The sequence below is a fragment of the Aythya ferina genome (genome assembly GCF_964211825.1).
Source record: "Aythya ferina genome assembly, chromosome: 3".
In the NCBI taxonomy this organism is placed as follows: Eukaryota; Metazoa; Chordata; class Aves; order Anseriformes; family Anatidae; genus Aythya; species Aythya ferina.
In genome coordinates this window covers 30,199,036-30,210,021 of record NC_140298.1, presented here as the reverse complement: position 1 = coordinate 30,210,021, position 10,986 = coordinate 30,199,036, and the positions used below count along the sequence as shown (strand labels likewise).

General features: G+C 36.9%; 1 protein-coding gene across 1 annotated transcript in view; it reads right to left on the bottom strand.

Annotated features, from left to right (window-relative positions):
* Nucleotides 1-1,156: 1,156 nt before the first annotated feature.
* PRKD3 (protein kinase D3) overlaps nucleotides 1,157-10,986 on the bottom strand; it is a 35,808-nt gene continuing 25,978 nt past the window's right edge. The window contains exons 11-18 of the mRNA XM_084512468.1: nucleotides 8,899-8,951; nucleotides 8,448-8,520; nucleotides 5,449-5,555; nucleotides 4,700-4,861; nucleotides 4,131-4,229; nucleotides 3,734-4,001; nucleotides 2,796-2,881; nucleotides 1,157-1,978 (exon numbers count right to left, since the gene is read on the bottom strand). Of these exons, the coding sequence (XP_084368594.1) occupies nucleotides 1,805-1,978; nucleotides 2,796-2,881; nucleotides 3,734-4,001; nucleotides 4,131-4,229; nucleotides 4,700-4,861; nucleotides 5,449-5,555; nucleotides 8,448-8,520; nucleotides 8,899-8,951 (1,022 nt within the window). The 3' untranslated portion in view covers nucleotides 1,157-1,804. The remainder of the gene's footprint in view (nucleotides 1,979-2,795; nucleotides 2,882-3,733; nucleotides 4,002-4,130; nucleotides 4,230-4,699; nucleotides 4,862-5,448; nucleotides 5,556-8,447; nucleotides 8,521-8,898; nucleotides 8,952-10,986) is intronic.

Here is a 10,986-nt window from a genome sequence, read left to right as displayed (position 1 = left end):
ACCCAAACCTGCCCACAGGCACGTACTTCTGCAGCTGCTGCTGACTTTACTGCCAGTTCAGTGACTGCAAGGAGCTGCTAGCCCCAGAATTCTAAAATGTTACGGGTTTCTAACAGCTTAGAAGACATCTGCTCACCTATTTCCTTACCTGAACAACAGAAGGAAGAAAAAATAATACTCATTTACATACACAAAAAAAAAATTGTTAGGAGAGAAAGGAGCTACCCCAAGGTCTCCTACTACCTTTGCAGTTCAAGCCTGTATCAGTATTTTAAAAAGTATTTTAAACCAAGCTCCAGTTAAGCAGCTTGGCACACCAGGGATACGTACAGCCATCCAGCACCTTCCAGCAGCACAGATCAGTTGTTCCCGCACAAAAGATTTCATTTTTTTCCCATTTTTAAACAGGATGGGGGGAAAAAAAAAAAAACAAAAAAAACTCTTCTATCTGCTTATCATCCAAGGCTTCAAACCTCCTTGAAATACGAAGAATTTTGTTACACTATCCTCCTAAGGAATCATTTCCAAAGATCATTGCTGCTTCCTCTCAATTGTGCCACAAAGTCCCGTAAGTGGCTGGGAATCCATCAAGCAAAACATCTGCAAAAAAAACTGAATTAGAAGTTGGTTTTGGATTCTTCTTTCAGCTCAGAACAACAAAGCTGAGCACAGTGAAGAGAATAGGAGGAGCTGCAGGTAAAGATTGGAAGGCAGAGCCCTTTCTCTTACAGTCCAGCTGCCCTGGCAGAAGCAACAGGTAATTTTGTCACACCTAGGTTTAGAACAGAATTAAGGTATAAGCTAGCAGGCTACAAACTAGTCCTGATGCAAATCCAGGGAACCTTAAAAAAAAATAGAAAAATACTATAAAAAATTTCAATTTAGTTATTGAAAAACAACAGAAGAAAGCTGCATGTATTTTTCCACATCCTTCTGCTAGAAACTTTTTCCAGAGTGAAAGGATATGCTACATCAAGTCTCGCGCTCTCTCTGCACTGCTTGTGTGGTTTTAAGGCCAAATGCCTTTGGTGTGCATCTATGACATGTGCCAGCCTTGCACAACAGCACACTGTTGGGGCTTATTGCTCTGTTTTAACAGACAAAATAAAGGACTAGCACAGCTTTGATTGTCGTCTCTTTAGATTGTCAGTCAGCATTTCAAGAGGAATGTAAGAAGTTACAGGATTTTCTTTTTTTTTTTTTTTTTTTTTGGTATCTGGAAAAAGTTCAGTTAGGGCAAAGACAGACATACATAACTGTCTTAACAGCAGCAAATTAGTCCTTCATCTCTGAAGCCATATTCAACCCTAAAACACGTTCTGCTATTAGCCAAGGTATTCTGCACTGATTTCCTTACATGACGTCTTTTCACAATGCAGTCTAAGAAATGGGAGATGTATCTAAGTAACAGAAAACAGTCCTCTATGGCCTACTAAATAGGGATTAGGAAACCATTACAAAATTCTTACTGTGTAGGCTACAAAAAAAAAAAAAAAGGAAAAACACGCAAACCATTCAGTCTGTACACATTCCACTTCGGTAATGGCTCTGTAGCCATACAACTTGGTGTAATGTTACCCAACAGGGCTTATCTCACTGTCCAGTAACTACTCAGAGTTTAAGTCAGAGATGGAGTAAAGCTTGTTGGGTGACAGTCTATCCCCAAGTCAATGCAGGATCCTCTGAGACTTTGTACACTGCGCTGTGTGTACAACATTCAGAAAGAGCGACAGTTGTTCCAAAACTTATCTTCAGTTTCTGTCTGGAGTGTTCATCTGTGCTGGAATTTAGCAAAACGAATAAATCAAGGGTCTTCTTCCATGTCATCTGGGTTAGGAGCCATAATAAAATGCTGGGGGTACTCAAGGTTGTGTTCATACGCATGTTCTTTCCAGCGTGCATCATCACTCTCATGGGTAATGTAACGCTCTCCGATGCGTGTTTCAAATTCTCTGAGGTCAAGCCAAGTCTGATAATCCTAAGGAATAAAAGATTCAAAGAAGCAGTTTAAGAAACAGAAGTCCTATTTTCCCAAAGATAAAAGTACAGAGACTAACTGCAGAATTTAATGTAAATAACCACAAGATACAGCCAACTGGATCTGTTTAAATAAAAAGAACACGTCAAAAAAGAGTTCAAAAAGAAATAGGCTAGTGTCCAAGGCCGTAATACTAGAAATTCTGAAAACTCTTTGTAGCAAGACAGATATGTGAGTTTTAAACTAAAACTAATGGTATACATACACATACATAAAGTAACAATATTTCCAGTACAGTTTGTACTCAACATTAATTAGATTTCCCCTTTAATATCTTTTTAAATTGTGTAATGTATTTTAAGTTATTTAATAAATTCTATTTCAATTCTCTTCTAAAATGACTACAAACTATAGCACACACTAGCTTGTGAATTTCCTTCAGCATGGAACAATGCTTTTCTCTATCCCGTTTTCAGTGGGGCTCTGTGCATTTCTCACTGTCTGCATTCAGAGGCAGCAGAAAAATGAAAGTGTCTGTTAGCATCAGGCAGGGAATCAGGGAATAAGAAGGAAAGGGGAGGGAGGGCAAGGAAGGGTGAACAGTTTTCCCTGAAAACAAAGCCATTAAGAAATGGGCACAATCCTGGAGCACAGAAAATATTAAGCTAAAACCAGAAATACTCAAGCCTCCGTAGTTGCTTGTTAACAAGCAGTAGTAGAAACAGTTTTGATAAGCACTTTGATAAACACTTTGGATTTAATCCGAAAATCACTATTCAATCATTATAAGCATAGTGATAAAGGCAAATCATTTTACCTGTAACCACGGGTGACTAAGGGATTTGTCAACACTGAAACGTTTCCTCATCTTCACTTGAAGCAAATTGTTTATTAAATCAATGGCTGTCAAAGAGGAACAAAACAATTACATTGTTTATATACTAATCACATCTATCATCATTCACACATTGCAGTGAAAGTGAAGTGTGTGTGTGTGTGTCCTACTGAGCTCTTACAACAAATCAAGCTCCCGAATTTGATTTTTACCTTTGTTTATGTTAAACGAGGCCACAAAATAGGAATGGGGTAAACTTTTTTGTTGTTGTCATTTTCCCCACTTTGATGGAAACATTGAAAGCTTTTCATAAGTGTCTAAACAAAGCTTGAGCATAATCCTATGTTCCAGAATTATGTAGGTACTTCCACTATTTGTATAATGATGTGCCACTTTCACATCTACCTGTGTTAATCATATATACATTAATAACAACAAAATTGGTGTTAGAGAGCTCTGAAGACCAACTTGGTAAACTTCTAGATTGTTCAGAGCTGACATTTAGATCCAGGTTTTGCTTTGCTTACTAATGTACAATACTAAAACTCCAGATTCAACTTCAATTTTTTAGATAAAATATGTTTTAGATATTCACCGAAGACTCATGCAAGATTTAACTTTCCACTGGGATTTCTGAGGGGTTTTGGGCTATTGACCCAACTCCCTAAACATGCTATTAAGTCATTACATCAATTATTCTTGCTAAATCTATTGGCTCCTTCTCTGAAAATGATCTAAAACATGGTATTTGACATTTTATCTTTCAGAAAAAGATGCCAGCTTAAATTTAGCCATTCTGGCATAGCCAGCAAAACCCAAACTATTAGTAATTTTTGCACTCCCGTCTCAGTAAAAGTTGTGGTTTAAGTATTTGAATGCATTGTCTACACATAAATACATAACAAAGTTTGTTTCTTTACCTTCACTAGAAATTTCCTTCCAAGGATTTGGTGGGTACATAAATGCTGCATTTTGAATCTGATCATTTATATCCTCATCTTCATTAAATGGGAATGTACCACTAAGGCTCACATAGACAATAACACCAACCGACCACATGTCCAGAGAGCGGTTGTAACCTTTACTCCTGAGCACTTCAGGGGCAAGATACGCAGGTGTCCCCACCACAGAGCGCCTGAAAGATTTTTCACCAATGATACGAGCAAAGCCAAAATCACACAGCTTTACCTGCAAAAGAAGTAGGTTTTAAACTGAGAAATCTCTGGCTGATCTCTGAAGTGTACTTCTACCCCCATCACATCCTCCAAACCCCCAAAGAGAAGTCAGGAAACAATTATTCTTTTAATCTTCACTTACTTGAGGGAATGGCTCTGCTGATGCTAGTAGTACATTTTCTGGTTTTAAATCACAGTGCACAATATTCTTGAAGTGTAAATTCCTCAAAGCAACAAGTATCTTTAAAAAGGAAATAATATTTTCAAAACAGAGCAATGCAATAATTTGTATCAACATAGTATATACGGGTTAATTCTTGAAGACCGTGCAAGTACTATTTTTTCCAATCAATAGGCTGGAACTGAAGTGGAAAAAAATGTGGAACTGATGGTTTTGTGTTGTGGTTTAACCTGCTAAAAATTTTTGATTTTCTTTTAAAATGTATTTTTCCCACCCCTATCTATCTTTCTGAATACCTAGAGTTTTGATGTGCATCTCTGGATACCCACAACCTTAATCCTTAGGATAGAAGAACAAAAAATTAGCATTCAAAATTCTTTCCACATTTATTCAACTGCTGTTAGTACATGGGGCTGTATATCTATCTCTTTCATAACTACACAAAAAATCCTTCTCCAAACTCCATTCTTACATAATTATAGAAGACATATCTAGCCTTTCATCTCCAGGAAAAATGACTGAATACCAACCTGAGTGACCATGAACTTAGTTATTCGTTCTGGAAGTCGACTTTTCTCACTGGAGAGAATCATCTCTAGCATATCACCATGCAGCTTTTCCATCACAACAAAGACCCGTTCTGGGGTTTCAAACATACATTCCAGGTTCACGATCCCAGGGTGATGCAAATTCTAAAATAAAGTAGTAGAGGTACAGAACTAAAATAAAACAGCATGAAATATTCTGAATTACATAGAAATAACATACCACAGATCAAAAAGTAGCTGAGTGGAAAGTTAGAAATTAAAAACAAAATGTCAGAGGCAAGAAATGAGCTTGAAACGTACACATCAGCCCATGAAACGTGCCATCTATCACTACTAAGACTAATTTATTTTAACACTACTTATCTATAATGATTACTTTTTAAAGTTGATACTCTTTGCAGTTTGACTGCAGAACATGCAAAAACACCACTTAGACTAAGTGGCCATTAGCAAAAAGACAAACAAACATTTTCCTGTTGCCTGAAGGACAACATGGAGCCAAAGTACATGGCTTCAGTGGATTCCACATACGCAGTAGATACCAATGCCAAGTTATCAACACTACCAAATGGTCAGGAGTTCCCCCAATAAGAAGATTCTTTCTTACAAAAAGACTCAGAAATCACACATACAGATTTAGACATCAATTTAGAGCACCTAAACACATTACAAAATCTTAGGAATAGCTGATTTGACCTGAACTCCAAAACCATACTAAAATATCTTGGTACCTGGAGAATGGCTACTTCATTACGGAGCTGACTTTCCTGCTTAGTTGGAAACCTCATCTTGTCAATGACCTTGATAGCTACATCTCTTCCAGTCTTCCTGTGCTTTCCTGAACAGAAAGTCAATATCAGACATCAAAAGGCAGAAATAATTCACAGCTATAAAACAGTACAGCAAAAGTTCCTTTCTGGAGAAACAGATCTATTTAGTACAAAAGTACAATATCACTATATTTGTATTTAAAACTGCAGCTGGCATGTGAGTAACTAGGAGTGATCAACCTTGATAGGAGGGCTGTGGATAAATTTAAACTGGCTCTCAGATATACGCACTGACGTTAGATGTATTAGTTGGAGGTTTTCCTTGTGTAAGGGACTCATACATTATGACGCGCTACCTAAATGAGAATTTTGCCTCTCTTCTGTGTTTAAAAAGAAGTCTTCAGTGGTTTCAGTAAACACGTTTACGGGCTCCATGTGCACAGAAGTTATACCTAATATTCTGCAGGAACCGCAGGTAATTACGTGCCATGAAGAAGAAAAGGTTAACACCCAGGAGGTGGTCTGTTGTCACCAAAAAGCTCTGGAAGTTTATAGTTTAAATAAAGAGCTGATAATGCTGATAGTATCCCTGCTGCAGCCTGCACCAGCTACATAAGAAGCATCCTGCAATACACAGGATGTTTCAAGGGCTATTTGGGTAGCTCTAAATGCTCACTCAGCTTCCCCATAACTACTAAAACTGTTTCCTCTCACATTCAGATCAGAGAGATTAATGGGAACACATGCTGGAAGACCTTGATAATTTAATACTACACTAATACAGATCAAAGTGAACCTGTGTACCAAGGAAAACGAAAGCAGTTATCTGCACAGTGACACATCTGGAGGCCATTTCAGAAGGGATGATGCACGCAGCTACAGCACAGGGGATTGATTCTGCCATCACAGCTAGAGGCAGGGCTTTGGAGAGCCTGGCGATGCCTTGTCACTGACCCTGACAGGCCTCACCTGCTGCTCTGCAGTCAGTACTGGTGGCCAGCATTTAGGCTGGGCAGAGGAGCTGCTCCTGAAGGCTGCTGCATGGAGCAGCTCCTGTTCCTGCCTTAAAGGCTTAAAATCAGGCTTATCTCCACTGGAGGAAGTGAGGCAGTGATGGAGACATCACTCAAGGACCAGAAGGGTTAACAAGGTTACCAAACAGAAATAGCAGAAATAACATCAGAAAACAAACACAAGGTTGCAAGAGAACATAAAACAAAAACACTAAACTAACAACACACTTAGCCACAGAAGCTAGAAGAACACGAAGAAAGATTTACAGAAAGGCAGCCTGAAAATTCCTTTCCTGATGTCAAACTATCCCAAGTTTCAGGGGAAGTTTAACATCAGTTTTTAACATCAGTTAGAAACTGCCTAGAATTTCTCCCCCCCGCACCCCTGTAAGTATCCATTTTTCAGACCTTTCAAAATGTACTTAAATAGAAAAAGCAGAGGGAAACTATTCTCGCAGGAAGAAACACCAGTTGGATACTAGCAGCCTATAATTTTTTGACTTACAGTTTGTAAAAGTGCAATGTTTGTCCAGAAGAGGATGGGGTGAGGGGGAAAACAACAATGGAAGCAACTTAATGTTACCCTTGTATTGCTTTCAATAACAGATTTTGTTATTATTATTTCACTAATTGTATAAAGGTGGGGAGAAGACAACGCAAAGTTAACAGATACAGTCTCCCCAAACAGCAGCAACAATTAAACGCTGTGGAGAGCCAGAAAAAAATATAAGATTATATTCCCTTGCTCTTTCAGCTTGTGATTGTATCTTAAGAAACTGAGTGTGCATGTCCTATACGTTTTGAGACATCATTAAGTGAAAAAGATTGAATATGATAAAAGCTTTTAAAATATGTATTTACGAATGTCATTTCACTGAATTGTGAAAAATACCAAGCTGAGGTTTATCTAAAATGCAGTTTAAGAAGTATATATGGAGGTAAAAGGAAAACATTAAACTACTGTCTGCATTTATGTACATTCTATTCATAAGAAAAGAAGCATAATTCAATTCACAATATGCTTTAGGAAATCCAAGCTGGGGCGAAGGGGGAACATGGCCTCTCAAGAATGATGTAAACTAGACCCTCAAATTGTACTTCCATCAAACAGTACTAAAGTAATAGAAAAAAAGTATTTAACTACAATATTGGCTCACAGAAAAATCATAGCCACAATATTTCCTGATTAGAAAGACAACATGATAGAAACAGAAAGGTTCCCACTGTTAAATCATTAGTTGCCCTTTTTTATTCCTTTACAGATTTAGTGTTGAGAAAACCGCAAACCGTAGAGATGCAATATATGGTATTTATAAAAAAAGAAAAAGAAAAAGAAATAGAGTTCACACAACATATTTCTTATATTTCTTCTTGTCAAGCTTATACACTGTAAACACATTATATGTTGCAATGGAATGTTTTAAATAAAAAAGTGATAAAACTACATAAAGTCTAAAGCTGAGAACTCTTGACAAAGAATCCCTCTATTTTTTCCTGCTGACAAAAATTTGTATAAAATTGTCTGCATAAAGTACTGTGAAAAGCACAAACTAAAATATGTTTTTCTAATTGCTTTCCTCTACTTTTCTCAGATATCTATAAAAATACCAGGTATACTCAACGGCCTCTTGAAATACATGACTTCTTACACGGTATAATACAGTTCACATGGGCTGAATTCAGACTAGAGATTGCTTTGTTTTTAAATGTGGTCAAAACACAAAAATCCCAAACTGATTTTGATGCAACACAGAACTCTAAATAAAAGAAAAAAATAGTAAGAAATACTATAAATAAAACCTCAAAGACTTAACCACAGTAACCCAAACAAAACTTCTAACAAGCTAAACTTCACCTAGACATTCTAGATACAGCTAGGCAAATATGAAAATTATAAGCAGTCACTCAATCTCAAATAAATGCATAATGGAATCTAATATAATTTACCTCCATATACTATACCAAACTGACCGGAACCCAGCACTTCATCAGCAAATATTTGGTACACAGAGCTGATATCCTAAGGCATGAAAAGAAGAAATCACAAGTTATCAGGCATAATGAAAGCACTCACGAACATATTACTTAGTACTGGCTAAGCTGTTCTTAAGTTTTACATTTAGTTACGTAAACGGTACCATCATTACCCCAAATAGAGTGGGGAAAAAAGCAGAAACTTTCCTGGAGTGGTTCCACTTAACCACATCATATACAGGGACATATATTAAAACCAACCAGCTGTGCTAGGTAAGTGGATTACTTCCCATTAGGTATCTAATGCAGACTTTTGTAGCTGCAGTACCCTGGGGTGTTGCTTCCTCCTTCAGATAGTATTATCAATTACTTTAAAATACCCAGGTAAACGAACACCATTATTATTACAATGCATATGACTCACCACATTCTCCTGGACCTGGCAATTTGAAACAGAGATGCTTAGGGATAACTCTTCTGTAATAAAAAGATATAACAAAATAAGAAAAGTTAGGCTTTTGATAGCGAGAAGGAAAAAAAAAAAAAAAAAAAAAGACCTTTATTGACTTCTAACCCAGTCACAGTGAAAGGATTTTTTACTGATGTTTTGCAAAAACATCATACTTGGAAACTCAAATTTCACACATTGATTGGATGAACAACCCTGGGAGTTTAGCTGGGATTAACTGTTCATTTCTGTCATATCAATGATTATAAAAACAGTATGAGTGTGTACAAAATACAGAGCTGGAGAATTGAAAGCAACAGTGATGTGGCAATCGCATCAGAATTCAATGAACTACTAAGAATTCTGGTAGTAATTTAAAAAAATATAAGAGGACCAAGTAGATCCTTTGTAGTCAAATGAATGTGGTTACAGATTTTCTGTAGCTTTAAGAATTGATGTATAAGAAAAGGAAATAAATCAAGCAAAGCAAGTAACAGAAGACTTGATAATTTAGGAAAGCAGTAAAACCCACAATGTAAGCAAAGGATTTCATGGATAAACTACAGAAGCCTTTCAATCCTGGGAATTTCAGAGCACATCTTGAAAGTATACCTTGCAAGTAAAAGCACCGGAAAAAGATGTATAATTTCTTTTCAGCCTACAACGATGTTGACAAAATTTTCATTCCAGAAATAACATTAGGATGCACAGACAAGAAGAGATGCATGAAGGCAGAAAGAATCTTTTTCCTTTGACTTCAAGATAGAGGTCAAGCATTTCAGAAAATGGACACCTACTACTTATAATGCTAATTCTCAAAAATAAAAAAAAAAACACTACTTCACATATCAGGTGAATACAGAGTACACTACAGATTTACTAGCACTTTGAAAAGAATATTTATCACCCTAAGAAGAGCATTGTGTTTCAGAACCGATGTTTCAGAGAACAAAGAAAATGTACCTGATTTTTGTCACCTGTACCCTACCTCAAAGAAGGAATTTACAGACTTAAGAGAGCAACAAATAGTAGTTCTCAAAGGCACTCTGAACACTGCATCTGAAATACCAATTGGAACTACAGCTCTGCATATGTCTAGTGATTACTGCCCTCTATCTGAAGATGGTCAAGTCCGTATTGTAACGACAACACAGAGCACACGGGAAAACAAAGAAACAAAAAAACACAAAGGCATACTAAAAAGTGACTAAGGACAAATTGCAGCAAAGTTGAAACAAGTCAACTATTAAAAAAAAAAAAAATGAAGATACGGTTTTTGAAACTGTTTAAGAGAACACACTGAACCCTTCTCCACAAATGGCTACAGAACACAGAACACAAAATACCTTCTTCCTCACATTAGGTACAGATTAACTTACTCCAAGCTAGTTTTTTGAAGTGTTCAAAATGCACACAAGTAAGGACTGAAATGCTGACATCTCTGAAGAAAACAGTAATGCCAGAATTCAGCATGTAATTTATACCATGTAATAGCTTACTGAACTGTTCCTCTGCCTTTAATGTGTCTGCTCCCGTTTCAGCTCAGAAACGTCCTAGAAAGAAACATCCTATCCCAAACACCAGGTAAAGGGTCAGAAAGGATTGTTTCTAATGGGTCAGACTGGAAGAGTATCCTCATTACTAATTGCTTGCTGGCTAGAACATGGTATAAATTGACTATCTCGTGCCTCATGGACGTTTTGACACTACAAATTGCAACCGTGTTTGCAAGTCTCTCATCAACAGTAAGCTTTAGGTTTTAAAAAACAGGTATGTATGTGTTTGAAAGTAGTACTTCCTTATCAGAAGTGGCATATCACTTAAGTTCATGGCCTGCTTGAGACACCTTCTTGAAAATGTTTCTTCACAATAATTAAACAGAAATACCAGGACTACCATTTCATAGTTTACCACTGCAGACCATGGTTTTCAGTAAGTGCCTTTACCTACGATTAGCATTTACATGAACTGAACTGTTGCTGATGCAGAATAATGAGATACCAGAGAGAGGAAAACTAATCTCAGGATCTCCAGAAAAAAAATATACATCACCAAAAGAAGATT